Source organism: Salmo trutta, chromosome 32 (genome assembly GCF_901001165.1).
Source record: "Salmo trutta chromosome 32, fSalTru1.1, whole genome shotgun sequence".
In the NCBI taxonomy this organism is placed as follows: domain Eukaryota; kingdom Metazoa; phylum Chordata; class Actinopteri; order Salmoniformes; family Salmonidae; genus Salmo; species Salmo trutta.
The window spans coordinates 27,994,240-28,015,916 of NC_042988.1; the positions used below are offsets into that span (position 1 = coordinate 27,994,240).

The following is a 21,677-nucleotide window of genomic DNA, read 5'->3' on the forward strand; positions in this document are numbered from 1 at the left end:
ATATCTTAATCTAAGTGAAAGGATTGAATTGTTTGAATTGCGTCAACTTTTACTGGGCTTTAACTGGGCTGTGTTGTGACAAGGTAGGGCTGGTATACAGAAGATAGCCCTATTTGGTAAAATACCAAGTACATATTATGGCAAGAACAGCTCTAATAAGCAAAGAGAAACAACAGTCCATCGTTACTTTAAGACATGAAGGTCAGTCAATCTGGAAAATGTCAAGAACTTTCAAAGTTTCGTCAAGTGCAGTTGCAAAAACCATCAAGCACTATGATGAAACTGGCTCTCATGAGGACCACCACAGCAGAGGATAAGTTCAGCCTCATAAATTTCAGCCCAAAGAAATGCTTCACAGACTTCAAGTAACAAACATCAACTGTTCAGAGGAGACTCCGTGAATCAGGCGTTCATAGTCAAATTGCTGCAAAGAAACCACTACTAAAGGACATCAATAAGAAGAAGGGACTTGCTTGGGACAAGAAATATGAGCAATGGACATCATTTTTTTAAATTTATTTTAACTAGGCAAGTCAGTTACGAACATATTATTATTTACAATGATGGTCTACCGGGGGAACAGTGGGTTAACTGCCTTGTTCAGAATGACAGATTTTTACCTTGTCAGCTCGTGGATTCAATCCAGCAACCTTTCAGTTACTGGCCCAACACTCTAACCGCTAGGCTACCAACCTCCTGACATTAAACCAGTGGAAATCTGTCCTTTGGTCTGATGAGTCCAAATGTGAGATTTTTGGTTAGAACCACGTGTCTTTGTGAGATGTAGAGTAGGTGAACGGATGATCTCCGCATGTGTGGTTCCCACGGTGAAGCATGGAGGAGGAGGTGTGATGGTGTGGGGGTGCTTTGCTGGTGACACTGTCAGTGATTTATTTAGAATTCAAGGCACACTTAACCAGCATGGCTACCACAGCATTCTGCAGCGATACACCATCCCATCTGGTTTGCTCTTAGTGGGACTATCATTTGTTTTTCAACAGGGCAGTGACCTAACACACTTCCAGGCTTTGTAAGGACTATTTGACCAAGAAGGAGAGTGATAGAGAGCTGCGTCAGATGACCTGGCCTCCACAATCACCCGACCTCAACCCAATTGAAATGGTTTGGGATGAGTTGGACCGCAGAGTGAAGGAAAAGCAGCCAACAAGTGATCAGCACATGCGGGAAGTCCTTCAAGACTGTTGGAAAAGCATTCCAGGTGAAGCTGGTTGAGAGAATGCCAATAGTGTGCAAAGCTTTCATCAATGCAAAGGGTGGCTACTTTGAAGAATCTCTAATATAAAATAGATTTTGATTTGTTGAACACTTTTTTGTTACTACATGATTCCATATGTGTTATTTCATAGTGTTGATGTCCTCACTATTATTCTACAATGTAGAAATAGAAAAAATAAAGATTCAAGGGTACTGAACTGCATGACAAATTGTCTGGTTCCCTGTCAATAACTATGACTCAGAGTTTGTCTAATCCAGATTACATGGTCAGAATAACCTTCTGTCCCCATTAGTCATACAGTACATGGGGCCTGACAGTGATAGTCTCACTTCTGATTACCATTCAGGGAGAGGAACAACACTTCATCATGATGGCAGCTAATGAACCCAGTGAGATAGGGATCTGACACTTATTCCCTCTCTGTCCCCCTCTGTTTTCATAACCACTAATTGGAGCTGTCAATCACATTTGGGTCTCCATGACAACCGAGGGAGAACCAATGGGATGGGTGTTGTTGAATAACCCAGATATAAATCATGAATTATACAGCGGGACTTCGACTGATAATCAGTTGAGTGTGTTTTCTTTACGTGGCTGGATATTTGATGTGTGTCTATAAGAGATGTGAGTAGAACGCAGAGAATACAATGGTAAGGAAAGATGCCGACTGTGCAGAATGTGGAATGTACTTGCGATCTCAAACATGAGTAACTTCATGACTTTGTGACTCCTGTCCAAGTAGTAAACCTAGATAAACACACTAGATAAAAAGGAGGTTTCTTGGCTATTTTTGCAGCGTCTATTTTAGTGATGTTCAGAAGTAGAAGTGGGCCAGCCAAGACAGCCAGCCACCCACCTGTGACCTACCTGTTACCTCAAACTTATTTGCGCTGTGACCCACATGTACAGGTAACTGCCAAAATAAAGGAAACACCAACGTGAAGTGTCTTAATAGGGTGTTGGGCCACCACGAGCCAGAACAGCTTCAATGCACCTTGGCATAGAGTCTACAAATGTCTGGAACTCTATTGGAGGGATGCAACCTATTCTTCCATGAGAAATTCCATAATGTGTTGTTTTGTTGATGGCGGTGAAAAATGCTGTATCAGGCTCCCTTTCAGAATCTCAAATAAGTTTTCAATTGGGTTGAGATCTGGTGACTGAGACAGTCATGGCATATGTTTTACATCGTTTTCATGCTCATCAAACCATTCAGTGACACCATTTACATTTACATTTAAGTCATTTAGCAGACGCTCTTATCCAGAGCGACTTACAGTAGAGTGCATACATTTTATTACATGCCCTGTTGATGCCTTGTTGATGGGGACATTGTCATCCTGTGGGGGCATAGCCATGGTAGCCAAAATAATAGCCTGCCAAGGATACATGACCCTAAGCATGATGGGATGTTAAAACTTCTCTGGACTACGTGGGACGCTAGCGTCCCACTCGCGGTACACACTATCAACAGCCAGTGAAATATCAGGGCGGCAAATTCAAAACAACAAAATCTCATAATTCAAATTTCTCAAACATACAACTATTTTACACCATTTTAAAAATACACTTCTCCTTAATTCAACCACATTGTCCGATTTCAAAAAGGCTTTACGGCGAAAGTATAAAGTTAGATTATGTTAGGACAGAGCCTAAACAAGAAAAACCACACAGCCATTTTCCAAGCAGGAGAGGCGTCACAAAAACCAGAAACACAGCTAAAGTTAAGCAATAACCTTTGACGATCTTCATCAGATGACACTCCTAGGACTTAATGTTACACAATACATGTATGTTTTGTTCGATAAAGTTCATATTTATATCCAAAAACCACATTTTACATTGGCGCGTGATGTTAAGAAAATATTTTGCTTCCAAACCTTCGGTGAATGAGCACAACAATTTACAAAAATACTCATCATAAACGTTGATAAAATATTAAACTGTTATTCAAAGAATTATAGATACACATCTCCTTAATGCAACCACTGTGACAGATTTTTAAAAAAGCTTCACGGGGAAAGCACACTTTGCAATAATCTGAGTACAGCGCTTAGAAAACAACAGCAGGCAATACAGATACCCGCCATTTTGGAGTCATCTAAAATCATAAATAGCATTATAAATATTCACTTACCTTTGATGATCTTCATCAGAATGCACTGTCAGGATTCCCAGGTCCACAATAAATGTTGTTTTGTTCAATAAAGTCTATAATTTACCTCCTTGTTGTTAGCACGTTCAGTCAGCTACTCCAAATGTAGGAAGCGCGGCAAAATGTCACGCCGAAAAGTACAATTTTTTTATATTTACGTTCGTAGAAACATGTCAAACAATGTATAGCATCAATCTTTAGGGCCTTTTTAACATAAAACTTCAATAATATTCCAACCGGACGATTCTAATATCTTGAAAAATGTCATGGAACACAGCTCTCATGTGAATGCGCGCCAATGAACTCATGTCCACTCCTGAGTCAACAACTTCCAACTTCCTTTGTTCGCTCTCTGTTCACCATAGAAGCCTCAAACAACTTTCTAAAGACTGTTGACATCTATTGGAAGCCTTAGGAAGTGCAAAATGAATCCTAAGTCACTGTGTGTTAGATAGGCAATGACTTGAAAAGACTACAAGCATCAGATTACCCACTTCCTGGATGGATTTTTTTCTCAGGTTTTTGCCTGCCATATGAGTTCTGTTATACTCACAAACATCATTCAAACAGTTTTAGAAACTTCAGAGTGTTTTCTATCCAAATCTACTAATAATATGCATATCCTACCTTCTGGGTCAGAGTAGCAGGCAGTTTAATTTGGGCACGTCTTTCATCCCGAATTTCCGAATACTGCCCCCATCACTAAAAAATAAATAGCTTAATTAACTCGGGAACCACACCTGTGTGGAAGCACCTGCTTTCAATACAATTTGTATCCCTCATTTACTCAAGTGTTTACTTTATTTTGGCAGTTACCTGTAGCTGGTACACTACACAATGGTTATGTAAAGCATTTTGTACAGACAAACTTACCAAACATATCTGTTGTATCACAGACATTGTGGCAAATGCATTGTACATCTGTTTGGCAACCAGGAACATGCACGTTCTCCCCCTATCATTGATACAGGTCTCCCCATCTCCATTACCTACCTAGTCCTAATTATATACCCCCACCCCTCATTCACTACTTTTCCTCTCACCCCTCCTCTTGTGTTCCCTATATGGAGCACTAAATGGGATCAGGTCTCGTGTGGAACCCAGACATATGAGAGAGAGAGAGAGAGAGAGAGAGAGAGAGAGAGAGAGAGAGAGAGAGAGAGAGAGAGAGAGAGAGAGAGAGAGAGGACAGCAACACAATTAGACCCAACCAAGAAAGAATTAACAAAAAACAGAGCAAACTAGAATGCTTTTTGGCCCTAAATAGAGAGTACACAGTGGCAGAATACCTGACCACTGTGACTGACCCAAACGTAAGGAAAACTTTGATTATGCACAGACTCAGTGAGCATAGCCTTGCTATTGAGAAAGGTCGTTGTTGGCAGACCTGGCTCTCAAGAGAAGACAGGCTATGTGCACACTGCCCACAAAATAAGGTGGAAACTGAGCTGCACTTCCTAACCTCCTGCCAAATGTCTGACCATATTAGAGAAACATATTTCCCTCAGATTACACAGATCCACAAAGAATTTGAAAACAAACCCAATTTTGATAAACTCCCATATCTACTGGGTGAAATACCACAGTGTGCCATCACAGCAGCAAGATTTGTGAACTGTTGCCACAAGAAAAGGGCAACCAGTAAAGAACAAACACCCTTGTAAATACTACCCATATTTTTGTTTATTTATTTTCCCTTTTGTACTTTCACTATTTGCACATCTTTAGATATAATGACATTTGAAATGTCTCTATTCCTTTGGAAGTTTTGTGAGTGTAATGTTTACTGTAAATTTGTATTGTTTATTTCACTTTTGTTTATCTATTTCACTTGCTTTGGCAATGTAAACATATGTTTCCCATGCCAATAAAGCCCTTAATTCAAATCAATTCAGAGAGAGAGAGAGAGAGAGAGAGAGAGAGAGAGAGAGAGAGAGAGAGAACACCCTGACAGATAGAAAGAGAATAGATGAAGAGAGGGAGGGAGGGAGAAGTAGAATGAGAAAGGAAAAGGAGGTCAGAGGAGGGCTATCTAGACTAAGTGCCTTGATACACATAGTACCTGCTAAATAGGCTACAACCTTTGACTACACTAGCATGTTTTCATAGAGACATCCCCTAAAGGGAATGTTACAGTGGCAACAGCCCACAACTCTAATCAGTATGAGGTGTTGATGATGAATTGTATCCTAAGTGCTTTGGGTATTCCCATTTTCAGCAGTAATCAGTGGGAAATTGGACCAGATACTTGGCTCTCACCATTGGGGAATACTGACTGGAATTAACTGGAATGAGTTCCAATTCTCCATCAGAATCATCGGAAGAGAGAAATGAGAACAGTGGAACTAGGACTGTTCCGTAATTCTCTGGTTCCATAGAGAGAGAGAGCTTTCTGACTGTCAGCTGTAGCGAGAGGAAGACATTGTCTGTCACAACTCACAAACTACTGTTCATCCTGGCTTGTATAACTATGTATCTAGATTTCAAATGACTTGCAGATTGAATAGGGAGCCGATTGTGAAGGATTGTATGATGTGACTGGAGAGTCTATAGAAAGAGGAACTGACTGTCATAGGTACAGTCGGTACGGTGGTGTGTGTGTGTCTGTGTGTGTGTCTGTCTGTGTGTGTATGTGTACCTGTCTGTGTGTGTGTGTGTACCTGCATGCATGCAAACCAGTGTGTGTGTATAAGTACATTTACGTATATGTGTCTAATAATGTGACAAGTGAGTCAACAGGGAGATATCGAGAAGTCTCGGAGGTTGAGGTGATTAATGTAGCGTGGCGTGTATGACACTCCTACCTCCTCTACAGAGACTGACAAGGATAAGATAGATGGGTGTCAGGGTGAGATGGATGGCCTCCTGCAGGGGGCTCTCCTACCTTGGGATCCAGGAAGTGCAGACACAGGAGTGGTGGGACTAGGAGCTTTCTCACAGCGTGAATATTTGAACATGATGAGGACAAATGAAAGTCAGGGACAGAAACTTTGTCTCAGTGGATGGCACCCTGTGGAGAGGAAGGTTGTCTCTTCATCCTGAGCTCAGTTTCTTTCTATCATTGCTCTCGTCCTTTCTCCCTACATTCTCTCCTTTCTTTCCGCCTTCGTTCCAACATTTCTTCCTTCCTTCCTCCCTCCCTACTTCCTATTTTCTTTCCATCCTACAGTCCTTTATTCTTTCCTTCACTCCTTCCCTTTGTCTTATTATAAATGAAGGGAGGAGGCCATTTTAACTTGGTGTGCCATTTGCATGTCATTTAGACACTCAACACATATTTTAATGATCCTTTCAATCACATACACTACATACTAGCGATGAAGGAAAAAATTGATACAGTTACATATCAGAAACATTATTTTTGACGATATATCGTATCGTTTTGACAATATCGCAATATTATTTTTGTGCTGGTTGACTGTACCTGCACCAAGAAGATGTTCTCCATCTTCTTTTAAATAGACAATTTGTTTTCAGCACTTTTATTTCCATGACTAATCAAAACTCGTTTTCCACATGCCTCTTTCTTGTCCCTCTGCAGCACATATATGGTGAGCAATATGTTTAGACCATGGAATCGTTATAAAATCACAGTATTGAATCACATTGCATCGTGAGAAACGTGAGACACGCAATATATACTGCTCCAAAAAATAAAGGGAACACTTAAACAACACATCCTAGATCTGAATGAAAGAAATAATCTTATTAAATACTTTTTTCTTTACATAGTTGAATGTGCTGACAACAAAATCACACAAAAATAATCAATGGAAATCCAATTTATCAACCCATGGAGTGGAAAACCACACTACAGGCTGATCCAACTTTGATGTAATGTCCTTAAAACAAGTCAAAATGAGGCTCAGTAGTGTGTGTGGCCTCCACGTCTGTATGACCTCCCTACAACGCCTGGGCATGCTCCTGATGAGGTGGCGGATGGTCTCCTGAGGGATCTCCTCCCAGACCTGGACTAAAGCATCCGCCAACTCCTGGACAGTCTGTGGTGCAACGTGGCGTTGGTGGATGGAGCGAGACATGATGTCCCAGATGTGCTCAATTGGATTCAGGTCTGGGGAACGAGCGGGCCAGTCCATAGCATCAATGCCTTCCTCTTGCAGGAACTGCTGACACACTCCAGCCACATGAGGTCTAGCATTGTCTTGCATTAGGAGGAACCCAGGGCCAACTGCACCAGCATATGGTCTCACAAGGGGTCTGAGGATCTCATCTCGGTACCTAATGGCAGTCAGGCTACCTCTGGCGAGCACATGGAGGGCTGTGCGGCCCCCCAAAGAAATGCCACCCCACACCATGACTGACCCACCGCCAAACCGGTCATGCTGGAGGATGTTGCAGGCAGCAGAACGTTCTCCACGGCGTCTCCAGACTCTGTCGCGTCTGTCACGTGCTCAGTGTGAACCTGCTTTCATCTGTGAAGAGCACAGGGCGCCAGTGGCGAATTTGCCAATCTTGGTGTTCTCTGGCAAATGCCAAACGTCCTGCACGGTGTTGGGCTGTAAGCACAACCCCCACCTGTGGACGTCGGGCCCTCATACCACCCTCATGGAGTCTGTTTCTGACCATTTGAGCAGACACATGCACATTTGTGGCCTGCTGGAGGTCATTTTGCAGGGCTCTGGCAGTGCTCCTCCTGCTCCTCCTTGCACAAAGGCGGAGGTAACGGTCCTGCTGCTGGGTTATTGCCCTCCTACAGCCTCCTCCACATCTCCTGATGTACTGGCCTGTCTCCTGGTAGCGCCCCCATGCTCTGGACACTACGCTGACAGACACAGCAAACCTTCTTGCCACAGCTCGCATTGATGTGCCATCCTGGATGAGCTGCACTACCTGAGCCACTTGTGTGGGTTGTAGACTCCGTCTCATGCTACCACTAGAGTGAAAGCACCGCCAGCATTCAAAAGTGACCAAAACATCAGCCAGGAAGTATAGGAACTGAGAAGTGGTCTGTGGTCCCCATCTGCAGAACCACTCCTTTATTGGGGGTGTCTTGCTAATTGCCTATAATTTCCACCTGTTGTCTATTCCATTTGCACAACAGCATGTGAAATTTATTGTCAATCAGTGTTGCTTCCTAAGTGGACAGTTTGATTTCACAAAAGTGTGATTGACTTGGAGTTACATTGTGTTGTTTAAGTGTTCCCTTTATTTTTTGAGCAGTGTATATCGTATCGTCACCTAAGTATCGTGATAATATTGTATCGCGAGGTCCCTGGCTATTTCCAACACTAATACATCAGTGGAGGCTTGTGAGGGGAGTATGGCTCATAATAAAGGCTGGAATGGATTCAATGTACTGGTATCAACCACATCAAACACCTGGTTTCCATGTGGTTGATACCATTCCGTTTGCTCCATTCCAACCTTTATTATGAGCCGTCCTCCCCTCACCAGCCTCCACTGTAATACATACATGTATATATTTTCCCCATCAAATCATGGGCCACCATGACATACATTAGCTATACAAGAGAGTGTGTTACCTAGAATAGATTCCATAAGTGATCTTCCTGGAGAAGATTTCTGGGGCTTATGGTGGAGAGACTGTATGAAGTGTCGCTTGCCAGGATTAAGATTGTCGTGTCTTTGGCATCATTAAAACGGAAGACATGTTTATCAAATAACTCTCTGTAATTATTATTACGCGATTAAACTGATTAATCGTGTAACTGTAATTAACTAGAAGGTCGGGGCACCAAGGAAAATATTCAGATTACAAAGTTAAAATTTTCCTAATATAACTTTTAGATATTATAATATCTGATCGATTAGTCTCCTTGGTTAGTTTACCTCACGCCAATCTCATTCCAAATGTCGTAAATTGTTGGTTATCTGCACAAACCCAGTCTTCACTATGAGTCATCCATACATCGATTGTCTTAAAATCATTTATTTACTAAACTAAATAATTCACAGAAATGCATAACAAACAGATATGGTTACAAGGAAATGATAGGAGAATGTGCCCTAGTGGGCTAAACCGGCATGGCGGCTTGTTACACAAAGAAAGGGGGTTGGGCTTGAATGAAAGAGCGGGAAGACTGAGGAACAAAGGGAGAAGCTGTGCCATCGTAAATACAGTATCGTATGCATTCTAAATTACCGCCCATTTGGAAAAGGAAAATGCAATAAATATTTACTCTGAGCTGCGCTTCGGTAGGTTGGCCGTAGATGCTGGCCGTGTTGGCCAACAGAGATCTTCCTGTCCTCGGAGAATGTCACTGGTGGTAAATTGGATACGTTGTAGTATCTACGTTGTGTGTTAGACTGGATACGTCGTCCGTCCTTTCCTAGCCCACGTCTACAACGGCCGCTGCTAACTCAACGGCTAGGAAGTATCACTTCTGTAGTGAATAAGAGTTCAAAGTTCATACCATTCGCAACCAAAGCTCACGCTGAGGTTGGCTTAGTTCTGTATTTGACATGTGTGTCCTTTTAACACAGAGACATTTTGTCACTGACTTATATAGTGGCGAGGGGAGAAGGGTGTGTTTCATCGTTTATAACCCCTGTCTCTTCACAGGGGCGGGCCACTGATTGGTCAGGGCTCTTTCCTTATGAAAACCCAAATCTCTCTCTTGGAAGCTAAAATTACATTTAATCTCCTAACAAACAGTTTCAATATCAAACATTTAAATTGCACAACAATTCCATGTGAATCTGTAGACTAGAATGTGTAGACTTTCCCAGGTACAGTTTATGTCGTCCTGTCATCAGTCATAATGTCTCAGATGACAACCGAACTGACATCCATACTCATTAAGTACCTGGTATATTTCCAACTGGTTCTATTACCGAAATATGGTTCCTTTCCCCCCACTTGTTTGATGTTCCCAGACGCTCTATATTTAACAAAGGCTATTCAAAAGTCCTTCAGTAGGGTCAGAGAGAGAGGGGAAGGGAGAAAGGTATTTATGGGGGGGTCATAAACCTTACCCACAGGCCAACGTCATGACAGGATGTAATCTGGAATTAATCCACGACAGAGCAATAAACCTTGAGTGTCACATGCACAAGATTTAAGATGCACAGATATCAGCGCCGAGGCCAGAATGTTGCATGTTGTAAATGAACATCATGTATTCATGGGCTAGGTTTCTGTGTTGAGGTTTTATGCAGGGCACTTTATTTCCGAGTGCTGTTTCCTGGTCGCACATGATGGTCATGAATAAGCATCTGTTCTATTTGCAGAGAGTGGCTGTCAGAGAGAAAGGGGTCATGCTGGTGTGTGTTAAAGAGTGCATTTTTCGACTCCCATTCAGGATGTGTTTTCATCTATAAACTGTATGGTGTATTGCTTTTTGAGGAATGAGGACGTGTGCTTTTCTAGAATAGTCTCCTTAGTCATAGTGCCACTTTAAATCATAGTTTTCGAAAATTGCACCTGGTTTTATGGCTGTCCCATGTGATTAGGTTTTTTATACAGATGTAGGATCTTAATTTGAGCCAGTTTGCTAATCCTGCATCAACAGGAAATGTGAATTATTATGTGGATTAAATGAATGGACATTTTTGTAGAGGTTGATACATTTTGTGGAAAATCAAGTCAAAAATTCCAAAGTGAAAATTACAAACTTCAGAAGCTTTTTTAAACCTCAAATACATTACACGTTTAACATTTCCAGGAAAGTTATCCTGCAACAGGGTGATCAAATTAAGACTCTCCATTTGTATGCAAAACTAGTGTTTTGTGTTCTATGTTGTTTTGTACAGTCCATGTACATTCCATGTTATTATTGTCATATGCCACTCTATTGTTGCCTCAAGGTTTTCCTCTCTTCTCTTCCACAGACTCACGTCTCTCCAGCGGATCCTGCTACTTCCTATCAGATCAATCAACAAGACTTCCTGTCGGAGAGATTATGAGGAATAGCTGTTTCACTCCCCACGGCAGTCCAACAGGAAGTGAAAAGACACGGGGACTCTGCTAATAACCATGACAACCATACAGCTGTGACTGACTGTGTGAGGCCCTTCCCTCTTTTTCTACACCCAAGCTAAACCCCTCTCCCCTTTCTGAGGACAACCTAGCTACCCCAGTCCATCCCCCACACTCTTTCTCCTTAGACTCAACCTCACTTTCCCTTATTTCAATCCCACGTTTCCTCCATCTTAACAAAACCTCCCTCTTCATTCGTCCTCCTCCTCCTCCTCTTCCCTCCATCATCATGCTCAGCAGGCTTCACACTCACTCCTCCTCTCCATCTACCCCCACCCTCCTCATCCTTCCCTCTCTCCTCCTCTTCCTCCCCCTTCCGGGCCTGGTCTGGGGGGACTGCTGGCTGATCGAGGGGGACAAGGGCTACGTGTGGCTAGCCATCTGCAGCCAGAACCAGCCTCCATATGAGACCATCCCCCAGCACATCAATAACACCGTCCACGACCTGAGGCTCAATGAGAACAAGCTCAAAATGATCCCCTACACATCCATGTACCGCTTCACCAACCTCACGGACCTCAACCTCACCAAGAACGAGATCTCCTACATCGAGGACGGGGCCTTCGCTCAACAGGCCAACCTACAGGTACACTGGGTGGTGGGTTGGTGGGTGTGGGTGGGTGGGTTAATTGATTGGTTGGTTGATTGATCTAATCTTGACGTAATCCTTTCTGGTTCTCTCCTAGGTCCTCCAGCTGGGCTACAACAAACTGACCAACCTGACAGAAGCCATGATGAGGGGCCTGGGCCGGCTGCAGTGCCTCTTCCTCCAGCACAACCTCATCGAGGTATGACACTGGTCGATTTTTGTTTAGTTCTGTAGTTTTTAAATATGTCAATGCTACTATTTGCTAAAGATGAATTGATATTATTCTGTATGTACAACATGGTTCAGATTTTTTTGAAATATATTGCTTTCTGTGTCTGTATGTTCTCATCAAGGTCATTGGCAACAATGCATTGGATGAGTGCCTCAGTCTCAACAGCATTGACCTGTCGTCCAATAAGCTGGCCCGCCTCGACCCCTCCACCTTTACCATTTTGAACCGCCTCATGGTGTGTGAGCTGGCTGGGAACCCCTTCCATTGTGGCTGTGACTTGTACAACTTCCTCACCTGGCTGGAGGCCTTCAATAACGTCACACACACCTACGACCGGCTTCAGTGCGAGACCCCCAGGGAGATGTTTGGCTACCCACTCCTGAGTCCCATCGCGTCCGGCCACGCCGGGCACAACGCTCGGACCATTCTGTCCTCTGTCTGCCGGGACGGGGTCTTCATCCCCGGGATGACGTCTCTCCCGCCAGACTCAGATTCCTCCGGAATGGGCCCGGACATGTTTGACCGTGTGGGTCCGTACCACCAACCCACCACCTCGTCTTCCTCCACGGAGCACAGCTTCAGCCCCAGCATCAAGCTCCACCACGTGTCCCTCTTCACGGCCTCTATCATGGTCCAGATCCCCAGACCTTACAGCAAGATGTACATCCTGGTGCAGTACAACAACACCTTTGTCTCTGACGTCATGAACCTGAAGCTCAAGAAGGAGATGATCACGCTGAACAAGCTCAAGCCACACACCAACTACACCTTCTGCGTGGCCTCCATCCGGACCTCCCAGCGGTACAACCACACCTGTCTCCAGTTCTCCACCCGAGCCCAGAACCCCGACGACATGCCACCAACACCTTCCACCACCACCCACTACATAATGACCATCGTGGGCTGCCTCTTCGGGATGCTCTGCATCCTGGGCCTCGTCTACTATTGTCTGAGGAAGAAGAGGAGGCATGAGGAGAAGCAAAAGTCCATCTGTGTGAAGAAGACGATTCTAGAAATGAGGTATGGCCCGGAGGTGGCGGCAGCCGTGGGGAACGACCCGTCTGCGGTGCAGAAGCTCCAGGAGCAGGCCCAGGGTCAGGGCCACCACCAGTACCAGCACCATACGCACGGGGGCAAGCTACCAATGTCTTCCTCCTCCTCAGGAATGCTTCACTCCACCAACACTTCTTCCTCCAGACTTTCCTCCATCCCTCAGGACAAGATGCCCACCGCCTTCTCGGAGGCCATGCTGACCAGCAAAGGCAACTACATGGACGTGAGGACGGAGGGGGTGATGAGAGATGGAGGGATGGGAGGAGGACAGGGAGGGATGAGGGATGAGGATCTAAGAGAAGAGGATGGGACGGACGTGGGGGAGGATTCTGACGACAACGGGCGAGGCTCGGCCTCGGAGATCTCCACCATCGCCATGGAGGTGGATAAGGTCAACCAGATCATCAATAACTGCATCGACGCCCTGAAGCTGGACTCTGTCATGGCCGCCTCCTCCACTGCCTCTTCCGCCACCACCACCACCTCCTACCCCACCTCCCCTCCACCCACCTGCACCTCCTCCTTGACCCGTGGCCTCATCCCCCTTTCCCCCGGCATCACTGAGACCTGCCCGGGCTTGCCCTCCCCTACCACCAAGATCCCCCCTCCACCGCCGCTCCCCTTCTCCGTCCCTCTCTCAGAGCGTCCGGGGATCAGCGGCGGGGGGTTTGTGTCGCCGCCCTACCGGCCCCCTCCCCCTGCGTCCGCTGTGCGCCCCGTCGTAAGGCAGATGAGTGCTGACGCTGCGGTGGTGATCAGTGCCGTGAAGAAGCAGTGCAGCACCTCGTCCTGCAACTCTATGGGACGTGACCGAGAACGAGGGACCGGAGGAGGAGGCCGGGTCTACAGCCTGGACGTCAACGAGCCCCGCAGCCCGGACCCCTGCCAGCAGTACCCAGGAGAGAGAGGCAGCCCCGCGGGGTGTGGAGAGCCCCTGGAGCGGCTGCCTCTGGTGGGGAGCGGCGGGGGAGGAGGTGGGGGTGGTGGGTGTGGTAGTGGAGGTGGTGGTGGTGTTGATGGTATTACCAACCAGCATCACCAGCACCACCAGCAGCAGGGGCAGGGACAGGAACAGCAGGAGGACTACCACTGCTCAGAGCACCGCCACTCCGTCCCGGCTCTGTACTACGAGGGCTCCCACCAGGGTTCGCCGCACCAGAGGGCCTCCTTCCTCAAGCCCCTGACCCGCTCCCGCCGTGACGCCGCCTCCTACTCGCAGCTCTCGCCCTCCCGCCACCAAAACTACTCCGGGTACTCCTCCAGCCCTGAGTATTCTTCGGAGAGCTCTCTGAGGATCTGGGAGAGGTTCCGGCCCTACAGGAAGGGCCAGAGGGATGAGTCATGCTACGTCACGGCCGGGAACGCCTTAAGGAAGAAGGTGCAATTTGCCAAAGGGGAGGACCTCCACGACATCCTCGACTACTGGAAGGGCGTGTCAGCCCAGCAGAAGCTGTGAAAGGAAGACAGGAAGTGAGAATGAGACATTCTGGGAAATTGAGTTTTGAGTAATGGGTCTCTTGTTGATCCCGGTGAACTGCCAATTTGAGATGCCAGCCGAAAGAAAAGAGAGAAAATGAAATGAATGAGGGTGGTGAAAGACTTAAGTTGAGGCTGACTCATTTACAGTAGGTTTCATTGATCCGTGTCAAAACATGTTATCATCAGCAGGACCAGAGCTGAGAGAGGTGATCGTACAGTAGGGTCATTGTGGACTGTAGGACTACTTCTGGAACCTGCTCATCATCTTTACAGTTATAATTAGAGACAGTGAGCCCAGGCCAACCATCCAATCAGTATTCAGTGAACACTTCATGTGGAATTCACCTGTTGGAGTGTCATTCTCTGTGCCACGCTTTCATCTGTGTGTAGAGACGGGAAATCAGATGAAGTAACACCTGTTTGTGTCTGCATTGAGTGTATGCGTGTGTCATGGAGTGTACTGTATGTGTGTGTGTGTGTGTGTGTCAGTGTTTGTGTGTGTGTATGAGTCAGTCTAAACTCCTACACATGTTTTTGGGCGCATATAGGGCGCGGAGATAATGTGTGTGTCTGTGTTGGTGAGACAGAAACACAGTGAGATAATATACCCAGAGAGAGCGAGAGAAAAAGAGGGAGAGAGAAAGAGAGAGAGAGAGAGAGAGAGAGAGAGCAATACAAAGGGGGAAACATGGTGATTGTGAACATAGCTGTCAAGCAGTCTCTCCCTCCTATCCCTGAGATCATCCATGCTATTGGATGGTGCACAAACATTTGCATTTCAATAGTGGCTGTCACAGTCACAGTCACACAGCAAGCGGAGAGGAATAAAAAGGAAAAACTGAAAACACTCAAGGAGGCTTTACGGTGTGAGGATGCAGGCTTTTGTTGTGTCTCAAATGCCATCCTATTCCTTAAACAGTGCACTACTTTTGACCAGGGCATATGGGGGATAGGCTGCCCTTTGGGACGCAGGCTTTGGGTCTTCAGTCAGCCACAGCACAGGACTAGCCAACCAGCCAGGCAGGGTAATGTACTGTGATACAGGCCAGACGTAACCTCCTGTGAAGACAGGGAATTGACACAGCAGTGTAAAACAGTAGCCCCGCCCCTGGAGCAGAGACATACCGCTAGGAGCTACAGGAGGAGTAGCAGGTATTTGGCCCTACATGTTGATCTATGATCAGACATTTAACCTGGACCCTGTGAATGGGAATCAGATTGTGAACAGCTGTATTGTTGTTATTGGTATGTTGGGTAGGGGTCGCTGTGACTTACTAGGTTCTGTAGACAGATAAAGCGAGATGGAGAACGATGGAGAGACCGTAAAACAGAGAGAGATAAAAAAGAGAGAGTCAAACAGAGAGAGGGGAGAGAGATACATTCTGCGTACTGTGCATATTCATGTCAGCAGATTAATGTGGGTCAACAGAGCTAAAATACAGACAATGTGCATCATTTGATGTGAGCACTTTGTGTGCTGCTGGCAATCCTTTTGTCTAGATGAATGTGGCTTAAAACGTCCACGCCACGTTTGATAATGTGATCTAAAATGGATTGTGGTCTTTAACTGGCGACCCACGTCACACAGGTTTACCCACACAGTTCCACTGTACAGCAGTTCTAGCTCAAGATAATAATACCCCTCTTATTTCATCACAACTGAACGAGGGGCGGAGTAAGAAGGTACACCTTTAATTAACACCAACACCTCTTTCTGGATATTAACACCATGAACGTCCACTTTGATTAGACACACTAATTAGCAATTAAACAAGTCTGTGTCATGGGGAGGTTGTGTATGTTTGTGTGCATGCGTGTGTGTGTGCACGCATGCTGGTGTGTGTGAATAGGGTCGGTCAATATGCAGCGGTGGGTTGTGTGTAGAGTGTTTAAGCTAATTGAATTAGAGCTGCCTGCCTGGCTCGAGAGTTGATTAGGAGTCTGTGGGATTGGAATATTGACAAGAAACTGTGGAGAAATGCATAAACAAGGATAGAACAGCTCATATCCACCTACACACACACACTCACACACACACACACACACACACACACACACACACACACACACACACACACACACACACACACACACACACACACACACACACACACACACACACACACACACACACACAGAGAGAGAGATATATAGCTCATATCCACTTTAATGCATGATCCAGCTGTTAACCTTTTCAGTAGAGTGACCTGTATGTATTAATCTGTCATTGTAACAGCTGGCTGCGTATCAAGGACCAGTGTTGGGGAGTAGTGAACTACATGTAGTCCAACTAGTAATGTAACTACATTTTGCAGTAACTTGATGGTAGCTGAGTTAAATTACAGTCTTAGTAGTGTTTTCAGTAGTTCATTATCAAATCAAATTGTAATTGTCACATACACATGGTTAGCAGATGTTAATGTGAGTGTTGCGAAATGCTTGTGCTTCTAGTTCTGACCATGCAGTAATATCTAACAACTTTTACTTTTCTGCCATGTAGAGGTCTGGCTAGCTACTGGAACTACATGCTACTTTTTTTTCGCAAAAATAAAATAAAATATGGGTGAAGTAGGAAAAAAAAATATCTGGCATCAGATCTGCCTAATTCTCACTTGAGACATAGTTTTTGTGTTTAATAGGATAAATTACACATTCTGTTAACATCTAACTACAGAGCGATCTGTTCTTGCTATTTGTATTCTATGACATTTCAAATGTACATATCATATTTCATGAAGTAGTTTGGATGCAGTGACTTGCTTTTTAAAAGTAACTTTAGTTCAGTAAACTATAAACTCTTTCTTAAGGGTAGCTTTAATGTAGCTTAACTTCTTCCAGTGTGAACTAATTGGTAACTTGGTAAACTAGATTTTTTGAGTAGCTTCCCCAACACTGTCAAGGACACACTGATAGGTTGTAGAGTCACCTGTCTAGAGAAATGGGAAACAGGATATCCTGTGCTGAAGTCTCTCAGGTTAGATGGGCCGATATGATTTACTATGACTTACATACAGCATTTTAGTGCATTGAACTAACTCTCCAAAGGTGTTGGATTTTATTTAAAATAGGGGTCAATAGGGTACGTTTCTATCAATAGCAACAGTGTTGTAGTGTGATGTAAGGTGGTAGCCAAGGAGATGCTTTTCATAAGTAGAAAATGTTCCGAAAGTGAATTTCATTCTCTCTCTTTCTCTTTCTCTCCCTTATTCACTCTCTGTGTCCTCTTGTATGAGTGTTCACTGTTCCACGCTGCGCACACACACACACACACACACACACACACACACACACACACACACACACACACACACACCCCTAAGCGCCTGGGCCTAATGGGAATGTGGCTTCAGCGGTGTGTAGCGATTAAACACGACATCTCTGCATGGGCTTCAGCAGAATAACACCTGTCCCCCTTTATTCAAGGAGAAAAGCTGGAAATTACCTTCCTCTGAGAGTTGGATTGTATTGGCCCTCCTCCTACACAAGATTTGTTTCACTCCCTCCTTTTCCACTTTCTCTCCCTTTTTCTTTTTTTTCCAAATATGTCATCTTGTTTCACCTGCGCTTGTTTGTGATGAAATGATGCATGTTGAATACAAACCAGTCTGTGGGTGAGAGTGGTTAAAATGAGTAAATGTTATATAAATGTTACCTGGATGTTACAAGGGGTGTTTTTTTTCGGTTCCCTCAGCTCTCTCTGGTTGAAGTAGTGTTGGGTTATGATTGGTTTATCCTGCGAGACTGATCCGAGGTCAAAGGTCATATTCCATACAGATCCATAGTGCCGCCATTTTGGTTTTCCATTGGAACCGACAAGGTCATGGAAGGAAAGAGCCACAATGCCAGCTCTCTCAGTGAAAGAGGAGAGAGGAAATCTCACTGGATTTACAGAACTCTTTCCAGACTCTCCAGTCTTCCTGAAGGAAACAGCTACAACAAACAAACAATTATGGGGATTTAAAGGTACGATACCCACTGATTTCCTCTCAGAGACACTACACCTGAAAACTCTACAGAGGAACTGCTATGCTACCGGAGGCTAACTGTGACTGACTCTGCCCTTCACCATTCACACACAGAGGGATTCTCAAGGAACCTGGTGAGAACGTTTAAAAACACACGCTCTGAAAGGTGACTTTTTAGTAATTTTGGCTCCAAATCCCTGAACTCCTAATGTAAGTTTACAGACATTGACACGTATGAGAAAGTGTCCTACCCCTTCAAAAAGACTCAGATGGTTGACAAAGCTGTGAAAGGATTTTCATCTGTACAAACCAGTGCCCATACACACAACCATTACAACTGACACCATTTTGAGTGTTCGAAGTACAATGTGACAAAAAAAGATGTTTGGTTGTTTCATACTACAGTTTCATACGTTTCAGATGTTTTTATGACTCAATTTGCCATTGGTTTGTTTTCTGTTCTAAATTGTCAACTGTTTGACTCAATTTGCCATTGATTAGTTATTCTATCTAAATAGGATGTATAAATCACTAGGAGGAGTAAGACTGAAGCTCATTCAAGTGCTCTCCTGCTCAAGGACCTGCCTCGATCAGCACACATCGTTTCCACAACATTCCCACAACATTCCCACAACATTCCCAGAGTGCTTCTGTCAGGTCATAGCAACGTTTGCCCATTTGTAAAATTGTCCTTTAGCCGAATACAGTGGCAATTATATTTGTATTTTGTAATAATAAAAAATAACCCAGTGGGGGCCCTTCTCTCGGCTTGCTTGCACTACGTTTATTTACAAGAGCTCTTGTAATGGTTTTACTCTCATGTAACCTATGCCTCCCAATCCATCATTTCGAAGCTATTTTGATCAAATTCTTTCAACTCTGCATTGGAGATAGCAAGGAGGGTCTTGGGTCAAAACTAGTGCACTACATTGTGAATAAGATGCACAATATAGTGAATAGGTCGCCATTTGAGACATAAGCCAGATATACTAATCTCCCTCCACTAGGTTGTCAGGAATGGTCAAAGTTTTCCGTTGTAAAATAACTTCTGTTGTCTGTGTTTAAATAATACATGGTTTCCCTGCTAACTCCCAGCAAGCGGTGTAATGGTTGCTGTTTAGATGAGCTGTTGTGTTAAGTGGCCTTTGTTTGGGCTTATGAGATATTTAGCAGAACAGAGCTGTGTTTGGGGCCGTATTGGTGCGTAGAGGTTGGGAACACCAGAGGAGAGGCTGGATGCTGGATATAGAACATGGAAGACTGTATTCTATAGCACTGACCTAAAGTAGTTAAGAGTACATTGGTGGCCTACACGGAGCCTTTGGGCTTGGTTAGTTTTCCAGAGCAGGTTGGAGTGTATACCTTGTACCTAGTGTTCTGTACCTAGTGTACTGTACTTAGGGGGACCCCAACGCTGTATGGAACAGAAGGCTACTGAGCTGTGACTGTAGTGTAGCAGAAAGGAAGGGGGAAAGAGAGAGAGACGGGTTGTAGCAGACACTGACTATATAGATGCTGCGTAGAAGAAAAGAGCAAGAGGGATGGACACAGAAAGAGAGAGAGGGCAGAGGCTAGTGACCGGCTGGCTGTATGGAAGGAAAGGAAGCTATCTGAAGAGAAAGAGAAAGAGACAGAGAGGTGAGAAGGATGACAAAAAGAGAGACTAACAGCAGAGCCTGAATGTATTGATGGAAAATAAGCTATAGGAAGCTAAGAGACAATTTATTCTTGATGTGAAAATGTGGTCGGAGGCTCCATATGGAGGGTGTGACGCAATGACAGTCTCCTGAGGAATGCAAAGGCCAAATTGATCTCTGTACCGCATCGCCGTGTGCCTCTCAAATGTTGTAACAATGCAGGGCTCAGTTTAGCTCCGCATTGACATGATTGGTTGACGATAGGTGAGAGCAAGAGGTCCTGTATAAACACATACTCACTTCTTTGATAACTTCCTTCACAACAGCTCTGTGCTGCTCGGCAAAGCGCAAGAAGCACGAATGCCCTGACTTCTGCAGAGGCCATATCACCGTAAATGCTGCACGGCCAATATAGACTGCGGATTGACCATGCAGCGCCTTTTAAGTGGCAGAAAAGAAGCTGTAGCGAGAACATGGTGTGACATTAATCGTTGTCAGTTTGCAGCCACATTACAAAAAGCAGAAAGTGGATTACTTTTCCATGGAATTTTTCTCCACCTCTTTCTAAGCTCTTTATCTCTCTCCAAGCATTAGGACCTCTAACTGCTATAACAATGGGCCGGAGAGGCAGGAGGACAGCAGCTTTATGGCTGAAAATGAGGCTTAATTTCACATTTTACATTTCACATATTATGGAAAAATCAGGGGTTACAGATATAGGATCTTAATTTGATCACTCTTTTGTTACTGAGAATTTCAGATCAGCTTTGTGATTTACATACATTCACTGAAAACCCACACTAACACATGGTTATATTAACAGTATTGTACTTGTCATGTAGCCTAGTTTTGGCCAACTAATAGCCTAACCACTGATCAAGGAACTGTATGGTCTGAATGTTCAAATCCTGTTGCTGCAGGATTATTTTTGCTGTGATGATATAGGTCATATTAAGATCCTGTATATCTTGGTCCAACTCATATTGACCCAGTATTAATGTTCACCCATAGTTTATTACTTTCCATTAATTACTGTCTAATGGACCTTTCAATGGATTCAAATAAATTGTATTTTATAAATGATAATTGACTGATATCGAAAAGTTAAATTTGAAAGCAGAAAATATAAATCATTTGAAATACAGCACCATTTTGCTAGTTTATAGTCATACAACTCAGTTCACATGCAGTAGAAAAGCCTTTTTTGACCCGCTACATGAATATTTCAGTCACTCGGTTTCCACTTGTAGTTTAAGAGGCAATGTTTTCACGTACAGTTGTTACTGCACTTAAATGTGAAGTATGGATGATTGTGCTTGTTTGGGCTTCAAAGTATTTTACTCTGAGTTTAGTATATGTTTAGTGTGTAC

General features: G+C 44.4%; 1 protein-coding gene across 3 annotated transcripts in view; it reads left to right on the forward strand.

Moving 5' to 3' along the window:
• Positions 1-16,043, forward strand: part of LOC115171624 (protein phosphatase 1 regulatory subunit 29-like) — a 139,533-nt gene extending 123,490 nt beyond the window's left edge. For all 3 annotated transcript variants that reach the window (XM_029728600.1, XM_029728601.1, XM_029728602.1), the window contains 3 exons: positions 11,205-11,938; positions 12,039-12,140; positions 12,295-16,043. In XM_029728600.1, coding sequence (XP_029584460.1) covers positions 11,582-11,938; positions 12,039-12,140; positions 12,295-14,682 — 2,847 coding nt within the window. In that variant the 5' untranslated portion in view covers positions 11,205-11,581 and the 3' untranslated portion in view covers positions 14,683-16,043. The remainder of the gene's footprint in view (positions 1-11,204; positions 11,939-12,038; positions 12,141-12,294) is intronic.
• Positions 16,044-21,677: the final 5,634 nt, after the last annotated feature.